At 42.6% G+C, this 24,396-nt stretch overlaps 1 protein-coding gene across 1 annotated transcript in view; it reads right to left on the bottom strand.

Annotated features, from left to right (window-relative positions):
* DOCK5 (dedicator of cytokinesis 5) overlaps positions 1 to 23,001 on the bottom strand; it is a 189,167-nt gene extending 166,166 nt beyond the window's left edge. Inside the window, exon 1 of the mRNA XM_019714857.3 lies at positions 22,711 to 23,001. Within this exon, the coding sequence (XP_019570416.3) occupies positions 22,711 to 22,753 (43 nt within the window). The 5' untranslated portion in view covers positions 22,754 to 23,001. The remainder of the gene's footprint in view (positions 1 to 22,710) is intronic.
* Between the last annotated feature and the right edge of the window lie 1,395 nt (positions 23,002 to 24,396).

Genomic DNA, 24,396 nt, shown 5'->3' with positions numbered 1-24,396 from the left:
CCAGCTCTATGGTTAAGCATCTTAAGTAGTCAGTTCACTTTTATCACAACCAATGAGCCCTGACACCAGCCATACAGGTGAAGCAGTGGCGGGTGAGGGGGGCATAGAACTACGACAAGGGCTTTCCTCAGACACTTGTGGAGTGAGAACTGCTGTGCAAAATTAGAGAGATTGACAGTGCATGTCAACGGTATGGAGGCTGAAGAGACAAATATGAGATTGAAATTGGGAACCACTGGATCAGACAAACCTACACTCAGGTGTGAAAATACCACTTACCCTTTAGCAGAGGTGCACACCAATGGTCTGCCCACTCACACCCCAGATCATTTAATCCCAAACTACTTCCCACTCTGAAGCCGGACACTGGGTGCCAGCAGAATGCCTAGGTTAAAATCAAAAGAGGAACAAGTGAAGTGAAGGCAGGAATTAGTTCCCCAAAAGCAGAGGGAAGGTAGGGATGCAAACAGACCCTGGTAGCAGGTTTGCTCATCAAAGCATCAACCACCCACCCTCCCTAAATGTCCTAAAAGCCCTCATTGCCATGGTCACAGTAAGAAGGGGAACATTTCCCAGCTCCACTGCCGTCATTTTCAAGAGGAAATGTGTATATGATGTCAGATGTCATTAGAATGATGGCAATTGTTGATATGCATTTCATTTGCATTACTACTTCGCCTTGGGGTGTGGGGAGGTATTCTCAATGAAAGTTTAATCCCCCCAGAAGGTGAGTTGAAAGCGGGTTCTAATTAAGTCCTGATGGGGCATGAGGAAAACCCAAATTAGAGTAAAACAGAGCTCTGCCTCCCAGGTCTCCAGTTTCTCACATCTTGAAAGGCTTCAGAAAAGAGGCACTCCCCATGCACAACACAAAGGAAAAGCCACAAACCGCTTTCCCAGCAAGGGGGAGAAACCTAGAGATTAGCAGCTCTGTTTTGCTACATTCATGCATTCTTTTCAGGCAGCCCAGACTTCTGTGTGGAACAAACAACTCTGTCTAGGTGAGGAGGGCTTTAAACAGGGGGATTACCCCAGAGAAGTAAGTTGCTGTAACACACCCCACCTTTCCTTATTGCCCAGTTCATTTCAGGCAGGAAACAGAGGCCTCCCCCGCCTCTTGGGCCCCAGCCTGATCCACAGGAAACTTCTCTCTTGATTAGACTCCCACTGAGCCCAGGGTTCAACTTTCCATCTTTCATTCCAAGCCACACACCCCGCCACTCCACCAAGAGCCAAGGCAGGGGGGCTTTTCAAACCATCTCGCCCACCCACAGCCACTGTGGGCAATCTACAAAGCTCATGCTAAGAATCAACGGTGCTGTTTTCCTGGAATTAAGAAATTTATACTCTGAACCACCAGAGAATAGTCTCTAAACGGCAGATTAATCTTTTTTCAGTTTTGGCAGTCAAAATTCAGGGGTCAATGAGAGCCAAGCCCGAATGCCTTAATCTATTTCCTGAGCAATTTACATGCAATGTCTGAAGAGGGGCTAGGACTCTGTCAGCTCATCTAGATGGTACTGCTGGAAATTACACTGGCCCTACGGAGCCTCTCTTTGCCTCAGTTTTTTTCAGTCAAGTACAACAGGGGACTCCACCTTCTTACTCGCAAGCTTCAACATAAGCAACATTATTCAGACACTCTGTAAACTAGTTTGAATGATTTGGTCTCAGTCACATGACACATCTGGGTATTTCATTTTAAAACAGACTTTCCCACTGACATGGGATCCAAATGTTGTAGGCAGATGTACATCCGGTCCCCTTCCTAGGTGGTACCTATGTAATGAAGATCCAACTGATTTTGACTCTATGCATACTGATTTTCCCTACAGAATGTAAGCCCCTCCAGGCCTCGGACACAGAGCACTTGCTCGCTGCACTGAGCACAATGCTTAGCCCACAGCTGGTCCTTAAAAGCTGGTCCAACAGACAGTAATTTAGTGGTTACCAGAGGGTAATGGGGGAGAGGGAGTAGAAAAGGTAAATGGGGATCAAATATATGGTGATGGAAGGAGAACTGACTCTGAGTGGTGAACCCACAATGCAATATATAGATGATGTATTACAGAATTGTACACTTGAAACCTGTATCATTTTACTAACCAATGTCACCCCAGTAAATTTAATTTTAAAAAAGGTGGTCTAATACATAAGTACAATGAAGAGGTTCAAATGTATTGGATTTAGCACCAATCAATGTCAGGAACAAAATGTTTCCTGTACAAGGTTATACAGATGGCTATAGATTTGGAAAATCTTGGCCCCCCTCCCCCTTGTTAACGAAGACATCAAGCTAACCACCAGATTTTTTAGAATAGCTGACTATTTCTGTTTAAATGGTCTTTGCATAGAAGGTTTACCAAAAACTCCTCTCAGATGATAAAGTATGTAGATAGCATTTTATAGTTCAGAAATTCTAACTATCCTTTAAGACCCAATGTAAATGATTAGTCACATTTATTGAGCACTTACTATGTGCCAGACCCTGTCTGGAGAGCTCTCAGGCACTTACTCATTTGTCCTTACAACCATCTGTGGTAGGTTCTGAGATCATCCCTGCTTCATGGGTGAGGAAGCTGGCTTAGTTTTTCCTTGGGCCGCCCTGATCTCTTCAATGGAAAGTACCCACTTCCTCTTCTGAAACCCTCTTTAAGCACATTTCATGCTTCTCTTAGGAAACAGGTCACGTTCTCCTATATACATGCTACAATTCAGGCATCGTCCTATCCTCTGCTCCTCCATATGTACCCTGAAGATGGGGCTATCTCGTTCCAGTGGCGCTCCCAAGGCAGGTCCAGCAACTGAAAATCACAATCACCTGGGAAATTTTCAAAACAAAAAAAAGGCCTGGGCCTTACACTCTGGAGATTCGGTCTTGGCTGGCGCTCTGGAACTTTTATCTTCAGAAAGCTGGCCAGGTGCTACTGACACACAATAGGTGCGAGACCACTGTCTCACTCACTGGCTCACTGCCTGGTACATTGTGGGTAGCGAACAAAATTTATCAAATGAATGGGTGGCTTAATGAATAACCATAATTATGAGATGTCATTCAAGATACATGCAATTATTTTTCAAGTGGACACAGAACTGTCCCCACCCGAGCTCTGCCAACCCCTGGCACTACCTCTTGTCACTCCCTCCCACCCCCTTCCTCATTCAGCTCCAGCCACATTTCCAAATGTCATCTCAGAAAACTGAACTCTGACTGCCCTAACTAAACTACAGCAGCAGCCTACCTCCATCACTCTCTACAGAAGTACAGTCCTTTATCAATATTCTCATCGCCCTTGACATGACCTGACATTATCTTATATATACTTTAAATTTACTGTCTGTTCTTCTTGCTTAGAATGCATATTTCAAGAGGTTATGGATTCTTTGAGGAAAATAGACAAGCCTCCCCCTGCTGTTTAAGCCTTCTCTCCGAAGTGTTTCAGAGAAGTCTTGTCTCTCATTGTGATACAAAGGAGGACCTACTTGACTTTCCAGGTTCCTCCCAGAATCCAAAGTCTTAGAAGAATGAAATTTTACAGACAGTAAAAAAGCTCAGGTATCATCTAATGCAGGGGTTCTTCTTAACCTGGCATCCAACAGTCCCTGAAGAATTATAAACTCGGCACGCATGTGTACAATTATCTGTGGAAAGTTTACGTAGCTCTCATTAGAGTCTCACAGGAGCTTTATGTCTCAAACAAAAAGTTAAAAGTTTGTCAACAAAATCCTTCATTATGGATGAGGAAACTGATGCCCCTCAAAGCAGCAATATAGAGCTCTGAGCAGAAACACAATTGTTCATTTGTTGATTCCCAGGCAGTCTCTTTAACCACCACCTCCCCCGGAAAAAAATAATAATAAAACACACACAAAGGTTCCCCTTATAAAGAGGGTCCTTTCCTCACAACATCAGATTGGCACCCTGGGCCAAAGGACTCCTGGAGCACCTACTTCATTTGTCTGACTAAGCCTTGGGCAAAAACAGTGAAGCATGACTTCCCCCTTCCTAACAGTTTCATTATTCACAAATTTGCATGTGGTGAGAACATCAGACGGTAAAGGCTCAGATTTGCCCTAAGCCTCTTTCAAATGGCATTTCCTACCAATGCAGTACAAGCCATCTTCACATCCGCTCACTCACCAGATGCCCGGAGCAAATAAAGAACTTTTCTTTCTCCACTGCTCATGGCTCTAATTTTCTCATGATTTTCTCTAATGGTAAGTGCCAACGAAATATCATCCCACCACATGTCCAACTGGCTATTCTTTCAATAGCGTGGATTCCAAACCAGCCCTGCAGGAATGAAAAAAAAATAAAAAAATTCACAAGCCATTTTGGAGGAGTGCAGAGAGGGAGGACATGTGAGGCAATAAAGGACAGGGCCATGTGGAACCTCAATGAGAAGCACATGATCCACCCTCTACGAGATTTGCTGTATTCGTGGAAAGTGCTGCCAAGTACTCTGAGGCACCATGTACGCTTGTTTCAGTGAGGCCGTTACATTGCAAGGAACAAAGAGCCACTCAAACTACCCCAGGAAAAGGGGTATTTTGGATCTGGAATTGGGAAGCTGCTGAGAACAAGCACCCAGGGCCTGGAAGCCCTCCTCATAGGCTGCAGGGTTTCTCTCCACACCTGCGCCCTTCCTTCTGTCCACACTTCAAAACCACTTTCCAAATGGTTTTTTTCATTCATAACTTTGGCCACTCTGTGACTTCAATTTGCCATGGATTCAGCTCTCTCAAACGGTCTCCTTTTATTTTAGCTTCTGCCTCTGTGGCAAAACATATCTCGGGATTCCTTCATTCAAATTCCCAAGACAGAGACTCTGTCGACTCTACTTATTCTTTGTGCCAAGATGGATGTCATGTCCAGACTATGGAATGGCCTCCCTGGGGTGGTGGACTCACCCATACACCAACCAGCAATGGCCGCGGGAACCAGACAGGGGATAAAACACTTGGGCCTTGGGCCTCCCCTATGTCTTCTGCACAGGCTGTCCCCAGAGAGGTACAGTGACTGTCACACAGGCATTAAACCAAGCTGATTAACAGTGTGCTGGAGCAGGATTGTACTGGCATGTGAAAGCCAACTGTTACATTTTTAAGAATTGTGTGAGCCACTTGTTAATGTATGGGTACTTTGAACTTGGCCACAGGGAGTGTATTTACACCACAGACATGGGCAAATGCCACAAATTAGGATTTTGTTTTGTTTTGTTTTTCCCACAGAGCTAGTTTGCAAGCATACCATTGCAACATTAATGGTTAAAGAGGAAGGAAGAAAAAATCAAGGTAAACAAGGTTCCCTGAAAACCTGACATCATCTATGTATTTCCCTCTTCTCCCCTTCACCCAGCCATTGTTCCAGCCAGAGTGGACAACTTCTTCTTTCTCCGCTTGCCACATACACCTGCGTTAGAGCCAGCGCTTGCGTGGAGCCATAGCCCCAGCCTTCCCAAACTAGAATGCCCCTCTCTATAAAGTTCTACCTCTTCCCTGAAGCCTCCCGCACTCCCTCAGTTAGAACACCCTCTGCTTCTCTAACCTCCTGGCACCCAAAGTGTACTTCCCTGCCCGCCTCTTCCACTAGTTATTTCTGGCTTCCAACCCCAAGGTCCTTTAATTCATTATCAGCTTCCCATGAACCAGATCTATATCCACTTCTTCTCTGGATCCTTCCAAGCATTGAGCATATGGCAGCTCTGCAGTGAGATGCCTGGTAAGCACATGGTGAATGGATACAGAACATTGATTTCCTCAAGTCTGCTGATAACACCTCTCTCCCTCACCTTCATGCACCTACAATTCTAGACCTGCTAACTCATGAGTTCCCCAATAGATCTGAGTCCTTACAACCAAATCAGCAACAATAGGATTCAAGATGAAAGGCTGATAAAGGCATGTTATCTCCTGTGTGTGTGTGTAAATTAATTTCACTAGGCCCAAACACCTGTGTGTGTGTGTGGGGGGGGGAGAGTCAGGGATTAAACCAAAGAAATTAAACCTCGATCTGGCAACAGAAGAATCATACCTCAAATCACACTCAACCCCCTAGTAAAACCAATCTCCTTTTGATACCTTGGGAAAGGTGACCTGGAGCATTAGGGGAACTCTCAGAACTGGAAACCAGATGAACAAGATCACAAGTTCAGTGTCAAGTGTGGAAAATTAGTCCTTTATGTTATGGATTACTTAAACAGCCTGAAGAGCATGTAAAGGCTGCTAAAAACTTAGAAGGAATACTATAAAATTACAATTGGCATGTGAAGAAAAAGGCCATTAAGAAATGGTCTTCTTTGCCCCAAAGCTTTTTCTAGACAAAACCTCCTGAGTAAGTCTTTAGGCAGAAAGTTCAATGGTATGTCCACTTTCGAACTTGAAACTTTTTGGTTAATGAATGTGGCCTTACTGCCACTGCTTAATTAATTTGCAGAATTTTTCAGAAATTGAAAATGCTTCACACTTTAAGAATCTGGAACGTAGCAGAAGAGGTTATTTCTATTTTACAGATGGAAAACTAAGCTAAGGAGCGTCAAGCCACTGGATCGTGTCTGTAACAGAGATTGAAATACAAACCCGGCTTCTAATCCTTATTTCAATACTTGTCTGTTGCTTTTAGTCAACCCATCATCCCCACCTCCAAACCCTAAATGCCCCAGAATATAAAAAAACAAGTGACCTTTACGAATTGGGTAATTCCTGAAGCTTAATCCAAACATATGGTGTTAAAAAACAGTAAAAAAAAAAAAAAAAATCTTAGCATTAAGGCAGACAAAGAGGATGGTAGGGTGACGATTTCAGCAATAAAACAAGCTCTGTAATCCTCTAAAAGTATAAAGCCCTATCACTCAAGGCTGATAAATGCAAGAAGAAAAGACATATTACAGCAGAACACGTTTCATCATGGATATCATTTATATTTCCTCCATCTGTCGTTTCTCGATAGGAGCAGTTTTAGAAAGATAGGACCACAGAGGTGATGCAACCTTCCCTAAAGTTTTGTAACTGTTCGCTAACACCTCCTTAACATGGAATTTTGTCCCCTGGGATCTAAAAGAAATAAAATCAAAAGTAAAGGAGGGAAAAAAGACAACAAATGAAAGCAAAAATCCGTATGTCCTCCCTCATATACCCTGATCTGATCCTTAAAAATTTCATCCTGTGGGCAACATATTTGGGGCTCTCTGTTATTCTGGTCTAAAATCTGTGCTCGTATCACTACAGAATCGACATGCCACCAAAGGAGAGAAGGGATTATGGGTTAGCCTTTAGCTTCTGAAATAAGTCATGTTGTCAAAATGTGAACTGAGCAAGCCGACTCATATCTAATTCAGGAAAGAAAATACAAGAGATTCAAACATTTCCAAGGCTCTTGGCTTAGATCAGAGCTCAAACATGAAAAGAATTCTCCTACAGACTCAAACCATTTCTGAACGTGTGAGCTTACGAGGAGACCTCCCTGAAGTTACCACACAATCTGAAAACACGCCTGAGTAGCAATCCGTACATTGCCAAAGATGAACTGAGTACCAGCCTCTCCCAAGGCATAAAAGGTTTTTCTGAAAAACGGTTCCAGAATATTCTGTATGCAGACAACTCTTTGACTCCAGTAGGCATTGGTCTTCCTTAAGGAAGGCTTATAGGCCCACACAATAATCATTCAGTATTCTGTGTTTGATGGATTCTTATTTTCAGATTCTGTGACAATCTGTGTGGTAGGACCAGAAATAGCTGGCCTAGGGTGACTGGTCACAAATGTCCATGAGTTCATGAGGCTGGAGGTGATTATTTTGTGGCACTCTGTCAGGCCAAAGGGAAAGAAACCAGCCTTTATAAAGCCCTGCCTACTCTTCCTATGTTTTCCCCCATATATTACTTACCTTATATAATCCTCACAACCCCCCCAGGAGCCACTGGAATATGGCAGGTGCTCAGCAAAGGTGCCCTTCCTCCGAGCAGTAAGGTAAGTTAGCCACAGTGAGTGCGGATTCAAGTTCCAGTTCCATGGGTGACTCAAAACACCCATGTTCATTAGACATTTGTGTGTGAATTTATCATTTATTATTATACCTCTTAGGATCCCAGACTGTGCTGAGTCGGTGAGTGCCATGCCAAAAGCACAGGACCAGCGACCAAAAGTCCCATCACCCAGAGAGACACCTAGAAGTTCAAATACCTTCCACGAAGATTTTTGCAAGACCAGGCCATTTCTGGCTATAAAGGCTTTGACAGTGAAAATATACCCGATTCCAGTCTGGACCTCTGAGGACAGGTTCAGAGTTAACTCACTTTAATTACTTAGGAATCAACGCTGTTCTGTGAACACGGGCTCCTGATTGCCAGGCCTGAGGTACTGCCAGGCAGGCTCCAGCCTCACAAACTTTCAGATAATGACTGTGTCCAGTCCATAGGACTCGGAAGCATGCTGATCTCATTCCTACCTTCTCACTTGGCGCAGAGCCTTCTATGACTTCACAAAGGCCAAGAGTAATACACGTTAGTAGACTCGGACTTCAAAATTCCCAGCCACAAGGAGCTGCTCTCCGAAACTTCCCTCTGAGGCCTATGGCTTTGGCATCCGCTTTGACAGTCTGATTTCAGCCAGGGCTTGACCACAAGGCACTAACTCCAGTCTGTAGGAACACAGTAGTAACCCTGCTTCTGCTGTTAGCTTACCCTGTGGCAAAGGATCCATCTGCGTCTCCGTCTTTTTCAGTATCTCAGAAGGTAACTCCCTTTTTAAAAACGCATACCACATCCGTGGTGCTGTCAGTCTATAGAAATAATTATATATAAATGTTGTGTTTCATTACTGAAATACTTTATTTTATGTAATGCAAGACCAAGTGGTTTGTATACCATGGGACTGTCCATCACTTTATCAAAATATGACAATTACATCATGCTTGAATGTCTTCAAACAGATAGAAGAGACGAAGCCTGTGTCTAATAGTTTATTTATCATAAAATAAAACTTAGATCCCCCAAACAACCAACAAATTACAATTAATGAGATGGGATTCTACGAGTTTTAAAGTTTAGGATTACAAAGCGATGAGACTAGTATAACCAGAAAATTCCATTTAGCACCTGACTGAAGTAAAAACTTCGATTATAAACAAAGAGACAGGATATGGCATAAGTAATACACTGAATAGTAGAAAGCAAAGTGTATGAAATCAATCAAGGAACATACAAAGTGACATCTTTGCTAGAATACTCAAGAGTTAGCACAGTTTGAGAGACAGGGTGGAAGATCTATTTGCCAAACTCGGGCAAGACATCCTGTGCGATTTGGGTCAAAGCACCAAAATAGTCTGTTTCAATTGCTGGATCTCTAAAGCAAAAGTAAAAACACCTGCTGCCTTTAAGTCTCAAATCACAGTAATAATAGGATGGTTAAGTTCAATTTATTTATTTGTTTAAATTGGTAACCAATTCATATTGTAAAAACTTTAAAGGGTACAAAAATATTCAATAAAAACTCTACTTCTGACACCCAGTTACCCATTCCCTTCCAAGAAACAATTAATGGACAATTTCTTGTGTCACTTTCAAAAATGATCTAGCCTTCATAAGTACATACAAATGCATACTCTTCTTTGTCTATTGTATTCTATGCCTAGAACAGTGCTTGACACATAGTAGGTATTGCATAAATATTTGTTTGATGAATGAAATGAATCCACTTTTTGCATCTTGCTCTCTTACTCAAATATATCTTGGAAACAGCCCATTATCAATGTACACATAGAGAGCTGCCTCATTCTTCTTCTTTCTAAAAATTTTAGTTTAATATGCATACAGAAAAGTGCACACACCACACATGTGATGCAAGACCAATGTTCATAAACTGAATGCACCCACCTAACCAGCCCTCAGAGACACAGAACAAACATTACTAATACCCTAAATGCCCCAGCACATCTCCACCCCTTACCCCAATTGCAGACATCTAGGGTAACCACTAAATCACTTCTGAAAACAGATGAGCTTTGCCTGTATTGGTGTTGCTATAAATTGAATAGCACAGTACGTACTCTTTCATAGTTGCCTTCATTCACGTAGCTGGGTTGTGAGATGCATATGAATTTTTGCGTGCACACGTAAATCACTCATTCTCATTGCCCTACAGTACTTCACTGTGTGAGCATCCACAGTGTAGACATCCGTTCAGCTGTTGATGGGCAGGCATAGGTGTGTTTTCCAACTGGGGGCTACTCTAAATAGTGTAGTATGAACACTTTGCACAGTCTTTTTGTGGAAACGCATTTTCATTTCCTAAGAGTGGAACCACTGGGTCACAGAGTGTGGGTAGGTCTAACTTTACTAGGACCTGCTCAACAGTTTTTCAAAGTGGTGGTACCAATGTACACTCCCACCAATGCATGAGATGTCATGTTGCCACACACCCTTGCCAACTTGCCCACATCTGGTATTTCTTTTTTTCTTTTTTTTTCAATTTAGCCCTTCTGGTGGGGTTCTAGTTGTCTGGCACTGTGTTGTTTGCATCTCCCGAATGACAAATGGAGATCAGCACCTTTCTATAATGTTTATTGCACATTTGTGTATCATTTGTTTGTACAGTGTCTATTCAAATCCTTTGCTCATTTTTCTACTGGGTTATTGTCTTATTGATTTGTAATTCTTTACATATTCGCAATATGATGTATTGGGAACGTCTTCTTCCACTCTTTTTAATCTCTTACGGGTGTCTTTGGGTGAATAGAAGTTCTTAATTTTAATATGACTTGGTATATTTCATTTTTCTTTTAAAGTTAGTACTTTTTGTGCTCCTTTAAGAAATCTCTGCCTACTGCATTGTCAGGAGGATATTCTCTTCTGCTTTCTTTTAAAAGCTTTCACTGTTTTACCTTTCATACATTTGGAATCAATTTTTTACATGGCATTAAGTACCGTGTCTCCCCAAAAATAAGACCTTGCTGGACAATCAGCTCTAATGCATCTTTTGGAGCAAAAATTAATATAAGACCCAGTACTACACCATATCATATCATATCATATCATATAATATCATATCATATCATATCATACTAGACCCCCGTCTTATTTTACTATAAGATGGGGTCTTATATTAATTTTTGCTCCAAAAGATGCATTAGAGCTGATTGTCCAGCTAGGTCTTATTTTTGGGGAAACACAGCAGTTAGGGGTCTGATACATTTTTTCAATACAGATAATCAGTTCACCCAGCACCATTTTTTGAAGAGATCATCCTTTAACCACTGCATGTCAGTGCCATCTTTGTCTACCTCGAACTTTATTCTTTTCAATGACTCTATAATATTCCATCATGTGCGTGTGCCATAAATTACTAAACTCATTTTCCAACTCATTGACATTTAAGTTGTTTTCATGTCTTTGCTATAAATAGCGCTGTAATGAATAATCTTGTCCATATGTCCTTCCCCACATGTGCTAGCATATCTGTAGGACAAACTCACAAATGGAAATGCTAAGTCAAAGGGTTAAGTGCATTTCAAATTTTAATCAGTATTTGCTAGAAATAAAATTGGTACACCAATTTCAAGTGGATTTTCAAACCACAATGAACTGCACATTAGACACAGCACATTAGAATTTGAACTACACTAAAGTTCCTAACATTTTTGAGCCTTAGAGTTTGCTTTTCAAAAACAGTTAAGTATATCACTATGCTCCTAGTATCCACCAGTTGACAAAGTATATAAAACCACATACGTTCATGGAAACTGTGCCTCAGAACCCTGTGAGATGGAAACTAAAACGAATCATGCAGTCACAATTTGAGGGGCAGGCCTTCCCTGCTTAACACAGAAGAGCAGGGTCACCTGCTAAGTGCGCCTGTTCTGAAGGAAGTGCAAAGCCCAGCAAGAGCATCCCAGAAACCCGGTAGATAGACGTTGTCCCTGTTCCAGGAGGTATTCGCTCCAGGAGAATGACAGTGGTTGCTTCAGCAGCAGATAAGGCTGCATCTCGTCCCTGGGATCAAACTGTCCATTCCCACCAGAGACGACTGAGCAAGAACCGAATCTGCCATGAGAGCAAGAAGCCTTACTCAAACTTCTTCTAGGTCAAGTTTTCAGGATATAGCATCATCATTTTGTTCAAAATACAGATCTAAAGATGCACCAACACTCTCTCATTTCCAGGCCAGTATTATAATCCCTTATGATCAATAACCATCCCTTCCTTCACCCCTCACCATAATGACATTCGTTTTCAAACATGCCTTTGATGTCATGAGAATGTCATGCTACTTATTAATTTTGCAGCTGATACCCTGTTAATATGTCAATACCACAATGCTGAAGACCAGTGACTACTGGGCCCCACAGCAGGGCCTGAAAACATGTAACCACTGTGCAACCCACAGCGTAACTTCACTTTGCAGGCTCAAACCTCCAAAACGCACTTCCTTCCCAGAACTCTTAAAAAAGGGAAGATGAACAGCAAAGGAAACCATCAACAAAATGAAAAGGCAACTTACCAAAGGGGAGAAAATATTTATGTACCGGTTAAGGGGTTAATATCATATATATATATATATATATATATATATATATATATATATATATATCTCATACTACTTAATAGCAAAAAAAAAAAAATCTAAGTAAAAAATGGGCAGACGAGCTGAAGACATTTTTCCAAAAAAGCCATACAGATGGCCAATAGTACACGAAAAGGTGACCAACATCACTAGTCAGGGAAACACAAATCAAAACCACAGTAAGCTATCACCACACACCCACTAGAATGGCCATCATTAGACAAGAGATAACAAGAGTTGGCAAGTAAGCAGAGAAAACAGAACCTTTGTGCACTGTTGATGGGAATGTAAATGGTGCAGTCCCTATGGAAAACAGTATGAAGGATCCTCAAAAATTAAAAATAGAACTACCATATGATCCAGCAATTCCACTTCTGGTTGTTTATCCCAAGGAAGCAAAAATGCGAACTTGAAAAGACATTTCTCCCCCATGTTCACTGTAGCATTATTTGCAATAGCCCCGGCAACCTAAGTGTCCATCAATGGATGAATGGACAAAGAAAATGTGATATACATATACAATAAAATATTATTCATCCATTAAAAAAGAATGGAAACTTCCCATTTGCAACAATCTGGATGGACCTTGAGGGCATTATGTTAAGTGAAACAAGCCAAACAGAGAAAGACAAATACCATAGGTGTCTTATAGGTGTAAATCTAAAAATAAACAAAAAAACAAATTCACAAGTTTTGGCAAGGACATGAAGAAAAAGGAACCCTTCTGCACTGTTGGTGGAAATGTAAATTGGTGCAACCACTATGTAAAACCATACAGAGGTTCCTCAAAAAAATAAAAATAGAACTACCATATGACACAACAATTCTACTTCTGAGTATTTATCCAAACTCATAGATACAGAGAACAGACTGGTGTTTTGGCAGGGGATGGGGAGATGGGCAAAATGGATGAAGGTGCTCAAAAGGCACAAACTTCCAGTTACAAAATAAATAAGCCCTGGGGATGTAATGTACAACATAATGACTATAGTTAATAATGCTGTATTATTTATTTAAAAGTTGCTAAGAGAGTAAGATCTTAAAAGGTCTCATCACAAGGAAAGAAAATATGTAACTACATGTGGTAAATGATGTTAACTAGACTTATTGTGATCATTTCATAGTATATACATACTATGTACGTATACACACAGGGTGCCAAAAAAATGTATACACATGACTTGTATTCATCTTTTGTTATTGATATATAGCGAGTATTGCAATTTTAATACAGTTTTTTTTTCCTTTCTTAAAATGTGTATACATTTTTTTGGCACCCTCTGTATATGGAATCATTATGTTGTACACCTGAAAGTAATATGTCAATTATACATCAATAAAAAAAGGAGGGAAGATGAATTAATAGCTGGATCTTATTTATAACAAAACCTCCACAGGGAAAAAATGTCCATGGAAGACATAGGCTTTTGCCCCTTAGGACTGTGGGAGAGCTTACTCTTCAGACTCTTAAGTAGATGTGATTAAAAAAAAACCACACACACACACAAAAAAAAACTTGCTCTCTCTCCAGAGTTACAACGAGAAATGAAACCACTAAGAAGACAACATGTTGAAACATAAATTTGCTACTGGCTGTGTGATTTTGGTTAAATCACTTTATATCTCCAGGGTACACGTTCGTTCCAATAAAATGAGCGTGTGAGGCACGAGGTGATGCTTACAGAATCCAGCTCTTAATATTGTATGATTCTATCTACAAAAGGGCAAAGCTCTCAGATTTCTGTAACTGAGTCTCATGACTTACTGTGATAAGTGGTCTCTGGCAGGAAAGCCTGGGGAGCGAGACCCCTATGGTTCCAGGCTCACAGAAAGCACAAGAAAGGTGCGGTCCCGCTGCAGGTACAAAGGTAAACTAGTCAGCGGGATGCGTTCTTACTCACCTCGGTTGAGTCAGCAAAGAGCTTTTTTCAAAGAATTAATCTCTACTGCAATCTCCCTCCCTGAGTTCTTTTAAAAGACAAACAATGGATGCCCAGGATCCTCAGAGAGGGCATCTTGGGAGTCCAACTACTCCACCAGGGTGGGCAGTCCCACAGTTCAATGGGGCGTGAAAATGTAAGAGAAAATAGCCCAATCAGGAAAGGTGGCTCCATGAATATAAAGCCATTTGAACAACAGCAGCTTTGCGATGGCACAGCTTTGTGAAAGACAAAGACCACTTTTGTCTCTTGCTCTGGAACTGGCTGCCAGCAATCAGACAATCCTTTGAGGCAGCCCTGACTGCCGGCCCAGGCTCTGAGAGGACACGGCCTGCCCAAACATCACTTGGAAAAATAAAATGAACCTGACTATCCTCTGCTTTCCATTGCTTGCCCAAATCTCTGCCCCTTTTTTAAGCTTAAAAATAAAACCTTGAGGTAATGTGGAGGCTACTTATAAAGCTATGTCAAAAGACTCCCAAAGGATGTAATACATCCTTTCATGTCCCTGGAGAGTAGACATAGCATGGGTGATTTTACCTATTTGATTGACCAGGGAGCAAACTATTCTTCCCTAGTAAAGACCAAACTGGGTGACTTTAGTCAAGTTCCTGGGTCACAGACATGGGTCAAATTCTATTACAATTCTACTATAACTCATTCCAAAAACAATTGAAATGAGTTGTAATAGAATTTGACCGGTGTTCCTTTTTTTTAATGCTTTTGACAGTACTAAAATATTGTATAGGTATAGAGTTATAAGGTTATTACGTTGAATAACATTGCTGGAAATACTCTAGAAGCTGGAAAAATTTTGTTTGATGGAAAATCATTACAATGAGATTCAATTCCTTCTTTTCAGACCCTTCTGGTTTGTCTCTTCAAATTTAGATGAGGATAAACCACAAATTAATTTCAGTTTCAGCTAACATGATGGCAGATATAACCGCCACAAAATCCTCTGTAAGTTTGGACAAACTAAAATTTGCTTCAAAACCCCTTGCCAGTCCTCTAAATGACTTTTTCTTTTACCACATTCCTTGTCATCTCTTCTCTTTTTTCTATAATGACACTGTGTACAGTATATACTTGCTCATTGTAAGGCACCGTAACTCCTTTTTGGTAATGGGAAGTAACAAATGAATTGAAATGCCTTGTTTCTTCCATTAAATTGCATCTTCTTTCCTTTCCAACTCATGTGCTGAACATAGCACTAAGGTCATGACTCAGAACCCCCGAAACCCTATTCAACACTGGGGTCAAGCTTTTTCTTTCCATTGAGCCAATCCTACAATGCACCCTCCTTCAAGAAGCTTCCATGAATGATGGAAAAAAAAAAAAAAAAAAACAAGAAGGAAAAGCAAATTCCCATTAGTCCATTCCTCTCTAATACAACATTTAGGATTTTGATGTTCACATTCATCCTTTGCGCAAACAATTTATTAAATCTATTTTACCTGTTACTTAAATGTTCCCTTTTCCACCTACTTTTGATTGCATCTCACTGGAAGCTCACACAAGGCAGTATATTCCATCGTGTGGAGACAATTCCCTCTTATGATAAACAAATTTAATAGGATGAGTTCAGCATTCATTTTTTTGAGTGCTAACCATGTGCCGAGGGGTGCTGTTCCCAGGGCTGGGGTACGTTGATGAAAAAGATGAAGGTCCTGTCTTCAGAGCTACACATTCTCGTATGGGAGGCAGACAGTAAACATTAACAAATAAGACAATTATAGATAATGTGAAGAAAATACAGGGAAAAGGACAGACACGGAGAGGTCTGGGCAGGCAGGACAAAAAACGGTGGTTCCATTATCAAGGGTTCTCAGGAGGGATTATTCAAACAGAGACCTGAGTAATAAAAGAAAGTGATTCCATTTTCAATTCTCTTTTTATCATTTAACGATAGCTGGTCCTCATTATTCGCACATTCTGTATGTGTGTCTTCTCCTACTTGCTAAAATTTATTTGCAACCTCCAAATCCACACTCCTTGTGCTTTCAGGGTCATTTGAAGGTGCATGCAGAGGGGCAAAAAGGCCAGGCAGGCTCCTACTTGAGGTCAAATCAGGCGACACTCTGCTTTCTTGTTTCAGTTCTCATACTGTAAACAAGTGTCCTTCCTGTGATCTATTCAGTGTCATGTTTTTCTCATTTTTGATGATGATTTTGCTCTTTAAAATGGCCCCCAACCATAGCGCTAAAGCGCTGCCTAGAGTTCCTAAGCGCAAAAAGGCTGTGATGTGCCTTAAGGAGAAAATACGTGTGTTAGATGAGCTCTGTTCGGGCATGAACAAAGTTACAGGGCTGTTGGCCATGAGTTCAACGTTAGTGACTCAACCAACAGTGTATGTTAAATAAGGTCTTAGAACCTTAAACAGAAACACTCATAAAATAAGATTATGTTTTGTTCAGTTGATGAAAATGTAACCAGAAGCTCACAGGAACTTGTATTTCTCCTAGGAGTAACAATTCAGTACTTGTTAATTCAATGTCCGTGGCGACTTTATAAATATGAATTACCACAAATAACAAGACTCTACAGTACGTTATAGAGGAAGTTTCAGCTGAGCACCAACCTCCAAACCTTGACAGACAACAGTACCCAACCAGAATCCAGTATCTTGCTGTTGGCGTTTTTGTTGACTTCTTTTTTACAGTTGCTTCTTTCAACAGCAAGTGATACCGGTCCGCCTTTAATTGTAGGAATGTAGGGCTTTCTTTTTCAATAATTATTTTAAGTAAAGAAGAAAAGAAAGCAGGCAGCATCAAGAAAACATTAAGTAAAAAATAATACAGAAGGCAAATGGGTATGACAGTAGGCATGAAGCTGCCACACAAGGGTACCTGGACATGGCAGAGATCCAGGTGACAGAGGAGCAACCCAAGTTGGGGAAACACATATGGTGAAAAGTTTTGGCTTCAGAGTGAGATTTTATTTGGCCATGGGTGAGAAATGTATCTTCTATGAACCTCAGTTTTCTTATCTAGGAATTGGGACAGTATGTGAGAATTACAGCCTTAGCTCAATGATGTAATGAAATATTAATATGTAAAGCAGCAGTGAGTGCTGAAAATGTTTGGTCTCAGAACTCCTTCATATTCTTAAAAGTTATTGAGAACCTCAAAGAGCATTTGTTTATGTGGGTTACATCTATGACTATTTACCATATCAAAAATTCAAGCAGACATTTAAAAAATACTTACCTGTTAATTAAGCAACCATAATAAACCCAATACATGTTAGCAAAAATATGTATTTTTTAGCTCAAAACTACTTTTCCAATAACGACATAAGGTGTCAGATGGGTACTAGATTTATTGGGGTGATCACTTCATAAGGTATATAAATGTCTAATCACTGTTGTATACCTGAAACTAATATAACATTGTATATGTCAACTGTAATTGAAAAATAAATTTTTATAAAACTACTTTTACAAATGAAACACACCGAGGAGTGGCACTGTTTTGCATGTTTGTAAACCTCTTTAATGTGCAGCTTCACAAAAGGCAATTGGATTCTCATATTTGCTTCTGCATTCAATCTGTTGCAATATCACACTTTATGTAGCCTCTGAGAAACCATACTGTATACTCCTAAGAACAGAGTGAAAACAGGCCAGCAACTTCTTAGCATTATTGCCAAAAATGTTTTATCTCATGGACCCCCCGAAAGTCTTTGAGACCCCCACGTGTCCCTGGAACATAATGAAATGAAGGGTTCGAACCAGTTCCTGCCACAAAGTAAATTCTTAATAAATATGAATTCTCTATTCCTTTGACTCTTAGCCTCAATGTTGTTAGAACATGAATGCATTTGTGCCAGGATTTCATTCATTACAACTGTATAATGTCTAGCATAGGGACTCCTGTAGACAGATGAGCAACAAGTGTTACTGTTGGTTGTTGCTTATTCTGGTTCTATAACTAATTAGCCGTGTGAGCTGCAGCCAGGGATTCTTAATCTGTGTTCAAATTCAGAGGTTCCATGGACTTGAAAAGTGAAAAAAAAATTACCTCTCTCTTTTCTGACACTCAAACATGTACCTCCATTATGACTGCAGGCAACAAACCTCAGCTGTACCTATGCTACTGTCACCGACAGAAATCACAGACATTTTCACATCAGATTACGGTTACTGCAGATATCTTGAAAAATCATATATGTTCATCACTAATTCAAAAGTATAGTAGTTATTAGACCTGCCACTAGATTTTCCTATTTAATATAATAATAAAGAAGCACATATGTTGCAATATCACGAGTTTTTAAAAACACCTTGACAACTGTATTTCAATGCAACTGGATTCATTTTCAATCTTTTAACAACTGGATTCTTTTTCAATCTTTCATATTTGACTTTGTGCACTTAAAAACATGATTCTGAAAAAGGGGGCTACCAGTTTAACCTCATGGCCAAAAGGGTTCATGCAATCAAAAAGGTAAGAACGCCTGGTATTCAGCAATTCACTTATCTCTTTAGGCACCTAGTTCCTCTCTTTGAAAGGAACTGGACTAGTCACTCTCTTGTGACTCCTCCCAGCTCTACCCCGGCAGCTATAGTATGCGGCACAGGCTTCAGCGAGAGGAGGAAATGGGCGGAAACCCACAGCACACCTGAGTGCATTCACAAAGAGCTACAAGTCTGGTTTCAGTTTTTACACCAGCATTTGAGAGTCTAAAAGTTAATTGCTTTTAGACTCGTTGAGCCTAGCACAGCTAAAGGGTTGAAAAGCTAACAGTGAAAGCAAATCGTCCTCCAAACGACCTTTTATCACACTGTAATAATACACATCACAAATCCCAACAAACAACAATGAATTATTTTGCAAAGAATCCATCATCAACATGTTCTAGATCTGTTCTTGATAGAAATAGCTTGTTTGGGAGCAAACTTAAAATAAACGTTCCAATACTCAGAAGACTAATCTGAATATCACGAATGTTTGCTTAAAATCTAGATAAAAATTTTTATACCCTCAGATCTTCAAATAGAACACATTAAAGAAGGAGAGAAAGAAAGAAGAAAGAAAAGAGTTTTCCATGGTTGTGGGGAAGAACACTAGGCACTAAGCCCTTCACACGTGGATACTAATGGACCAGAAGCTTCAAGCAGCAAGTCTCTGGGTCCCCTCACTTGATAACCCAGATGACACACATAGGTCATTTCAGCCCACCTAATGCTAGAGGTTGAACTAACAATGCTATGTTTAAGAACTAAAGAAAGCCCAGACAGATTGCATTTCAGTCCCTGTAGAAAAATCTAGGCTATGTGAGGACAGCCAATAGTAGCACCAAGATAACATAAGGCAGTAGAGACTGCTAGCTTCACCGCCCACAATTCAAAGTGAGATCAAAGCGCTACTCTCTGAGTAGCTCTGAGTCATTAAAATGCTTCAAAATGACCGTCACATGGTTTTCTTCATCCAGACACACAGAAGTGACAACAATCCTCCCCCCAAAAGCCCAACAAGCCAATTTTCCCAATTACATTGACACGAGCCCATCTATTCTATGCGTCCTTGTTTCTCAGCAGCACATCTCATGTTTGTACTTGCAAAGGTAAAGACAGAATGAAGGCTCTCACTTTGTCCATCTAACAGAACAAAGGAAAACTCATATTGAAGTGAATGAGATGCTAAAACCTAATAGAGAAAAAACCGGCTTTAAATCCTCACAGAAAAAGTTAGGCTAGTGCTTTAGGATGTCACCTCAACGCGAAGGACAAGCAGTTACTAAAGGAAAGCCCTATACCGGGTAGCATATCTCTTGAGTGACAGGGGTACAAAACCATAACCTTCTGGTTCATTGGACCCAAGGATAAGAGGATAAGTAATATTATAAGGGATCGCACGATGTAGGAATTGTGTGGGAGAGGTATGAAGCTTTAAGGTCTGGTGAATACCAAATCTGAAGGTGGCAACGGGGAGGGATTTGAGCCCTAAGGGAAATTCTGCATTGTGGGATGCAAAGGTGGGAGGGCACTCTGGACAGGGACAAGCAGAAGGGAGCAAAGTCCCAAAGGAGGGACTCTCCATGGCGCATTGCGCAAGAGCCAGAAGGGCAGTGTCTGCACTGGAGGGTTAATGAAAGAAGCAGTGAGAGAGATAAGGTCAGTGAAGACATGTTGAATTGGATTATGGGAAACTTGAAAGTTGGGCTCAGTTTAGACTTTACCCTGTAGGCCAAGGAAGGCTTCTAAGCAGAGAGGTGGTATGAACAACAATGTGTTTTAGGAATAAACAGTGGTGATTTATTGTCAGGTAATTTGTCCTAACAGTGGGTCCTTCCCTCAAGTACAGATTAATCATAATCTATTGTGCCCAGTGACATAAGTGTCAAAAATTATATCTTGGGGCAATTTTGCTACCACCTATGCCCTGGAAATGCAATTCAAATACTTTCCTTGACTGATGGAAACTAACAAGGTAATCTGACTCCAGCCCAGCGTGAAAAAGAGAGAACCGTCTCATACTTGCTCCTATGACCGTGGCACTAAAAACCACAGTTGTAGGATGTGATTGCATTAACTACACCAAAGGCCTAATCGTTTTGGAAACAGCTTTTATCCTGTTAAGCAAAATGAGAATTGAGAACCATTTTGTACGTAGTAATGAACAATTAGGCACTGCTCAGTATGATTTAATTTAGGAGTTAGTACTGGATAATACTCAAAATGGTTTATTTTAGACCATTTCACTTCCGTACTACTGACTACTTACTAATTGGCACTTGACTAGGCGGTCCCTTTCTGAAGCTTCATGACCAAATCATGACAGGGTGGCCTAGGGCAGGAGAAACACCACCTACCCATGTCTGAGTTGTAGCCACAGGAGAGTGTGAGGATTTGTACTAATCGCACTTTAAGGGAAAGAAAAAAAAAACAAAAAACACGTTTTGGCAATAGGGGGGAAACAAGGAATAGTATGGACATGTATTATCATACACACACACATACACACACACAAATAAAGGATCACAATCTAAGAACAATATAGTAAACATGAGAGGGTTTGTTGTTGCTTTGGCTACAGAGTTGAACTGCACCTGGAGATATTAAGCAGATCTCTGAAATCACTTCGCCATCAGAAAGTACTAACTAGCTTCAGGGATCTCTCCTAGGCACCATTGAGTAAGGAAAAATGGGGGCGGGGAAGGGAGTGAAGTAAACGACGAGATTACAAACAGGCCAAATGAATGAACCTGAGAGGAAGCGATAACATTCTCAACGCACACATCTGTGTTTATACTGGAGCATCGCTCCGTATTCTCATTGCCATCCATCGTAATCGCCCCTATGGCAGAGCTTCCCCACGAGACCTGAGCAACCTCTCTCCTTAATGGAAAGTAGAAGGACCATGGTTTCTACCTGGGTCAAAACCCCGCTTGTTTCGGATCCAAACCCACACAGCAGCAATCCCTCCCTCCGCGCGCCGTGGCAGCCCTCCTGCACCGCTGCTACGAATGCCAGGTGCCTAGCGCGGCATCTGTCACGGTTTCCTTAATAAAGTGTCCTCATCTGATTTTGCGACGAAATTTGGGGTTCAGAAGGCTGTCGTAAACCCTCTCCAGACGACTCCGTTAGGGGATGAGCCCCGGTCTCGGGGGGCACCACCCCGGTTCCCATGTCACAAAGTGCCTGTCTCTTCCATCACATCCACACAACTTGAGTTTCCCATTCACTTCACAACTGTTACCCTCCAACTCCTCACTTTGGGGCTTCAGAAAGAACCTAAGAAGAGGGAGGCAGAAAGCCCTTGGACAGCAAGCCAGCACTCAGCGGTCCTCCGCGGGTTACAAACTCCTGAATGAAACCGGACGGGGAGGAGGAGGGGCGCGAGCACGGACGCTGGGGCCCCTACAGGAGTAACCCGCGAGCGCCCTCGCCTTTGACGTTTCCACTCCTCCGGGCGCTGGCGCTTTGGGTTCGGGAACAGGATGATCCGTCCCGGAGCCCAAATGCACTTTTAGTCACTCGGCTTCCCATAGCCCGGAGTGACTTCCCCTGCGGGTCTCCTGCACCGCGAGAGGGCTCCGATTCCCCACCCGCCCCCGGACTGCTGCCGCGGGAGTGGAGTCCTGACTGCGCCCCCCGGGGCGGCAGGAGCCGGACCCCCGTCCCGGGCGGCGCGCACACCCGGTGCCTGGCATGCGCCGCCCCACTTCGTGCCAGACAGGGCCGCTCCCGCGCACTTGGCGATCACTCACCAACTCCGTACTTCTGCCGCTTGGTCGGGATCCAGCGGGCCATGGCGGCGACCTCGCCCCTTGGCGGCTGTGGCTGCGGTGGCTACAGCTCCTGGGGTGCCGGCCACCGCCGCCGTGCGGCGCTCCTGCGCGCCCCGGGCTCCTCCGCCATGTTCCGGTAAACTTCCGTGACCCCAGGGATCGGCTCAGCGCTGCCCTGTGCCGCCCGCGCCCGCCCGGGATTCGCTCCGGCTCCGGCCGGGCCCGTGGTCACCTGCTGGGCCGGGCGGCGGCGCCGCCCCGGCCCCTCCCGCCTGCCGCGCCCTCCGCCCGCCTCCGCGCCAGGACCGGCCTCTCCCGCCCGCTCTCCCCGGCCCAGGCCAGCTTGTTCTCCTTCTGGCGCACTTCCCGGAGCAGCTTCCCAGTGCAGATTGGGGTCTGGGTTTTACTTTTGGTATTTTGCTTTTCCCCCGCCTTCCCCACCGGGATTCAACCCTCGAGGCTGGTTCCGTGGGGGCGGGTTCCCCGGCGCCGGCGTCTGGAGGGCTGCGCTTGGGACACTGGGCACCCCCAGGCGGGACGGCCGGGCCATGGGTGGGCGAGGAGTGCGGGGTCCGTTCCCACTGCGCGCGCCAGGGCCCCGGGGACCCTACAATGTATTAGTAAGAGCTGCTTTTCGCCCCCGGGACACCTCCAGTGCCTGGCATTCGGCGGCCCTCAATAAATACTTGTTGAATGAATGAGCAGTTGACTACTGCGTCCACCCCCTAGAGCTTTAACTGACATCACGCGAGCCGGAAGCTGGACTCCCGGACAGACGTGATCTCCTGTGGCCACCGTTTATAGCCTTCAAAGCAGGAACATGTGTCTTCTGGTAAATAGACAACAGATTCAAGGGAGACGGGCTCCTCAGACGTATTAAATGGTTTCCTAGGAGAGCCTCGGTGGGAACTCAGACCCTCATGCTCAAGGGAAAAGTCCGCCCCAATGCCTCCCTTTTCCAACAGACCAACGGCTCAAAGACCATCCCTACGGAGAAGGGGACCTGGCACATCCAAGTCTTCTGCTTTACTGACTGTATTGTTTCAACAAAGAGCCAAACGCACGGATGCTCTTTTGATGTGCCCTAGGCTCCTGTTGTTGCCCTCTAAAACTGCTCTCCTGGAACTCACTTCCTCCTGGAGAGACTTCAAGAATGAAGCTTGGATGGGGGGGGGGGGGGGGGGGGGGGGAGGTCTTTAATTCACACATGGAAGTAAAAATCTGAGTAAATGACCAGCTGGTTTATATTCACCGTCTGAGAAAATGACATTTGAGAGAAACTTTGTCCCTGCGGTCTGCGATGCCTTTCTTGCCCATTTGGACCATGAAAAGAAAGGGAGATAAACATAGTAAAACTTGATTGAACAATTCATGCATTTTGCAAAGTCAGATCTGAAATTTTTAAAAAGAGGTCCTGTTCACGTGGCTAACTCCTAGGTTTACTTTCTACTTCATCCACAAATAGGTATTTACCCATAAAGTGTCATAATAAGTTAAGAAATCTGTCACTTTAAACCTAACACTTAGAAGTAATATAGGGAAGGGACATGAGGATTATTTTCTCTGCCAATGGTAACAGAAGGAATTCCACCATCTCCCCGGAAATTTCTCTCTTCCTCTGCCATCATGATTAGCCTAACTCCCCAGGTTATGTAATTTCTTCTT

The sequence above is a fragment of the Rhinolophus sinicus genome, chromosome 15 (genome assembly GCF_057876585.1).
Source record: "Rhinolophus sinicus isolate RSI-liver-muscle chromosome 15, RSI-T2T, whole genome shotgun sequence".
NCBI classification, from domain to species: domain Eukaryota; kingdom Metazoa; phylum Chordata; class Mammalia; order Chiroptera; family Rhinolophidae; genus Rhinolophus; species Rhinolophus sinicus.
The sequence above is the reverse complement of the archived record's forward strand: the minus strand, read 5'-3'. Positions and strand labels throughout refer to the sequence as shown.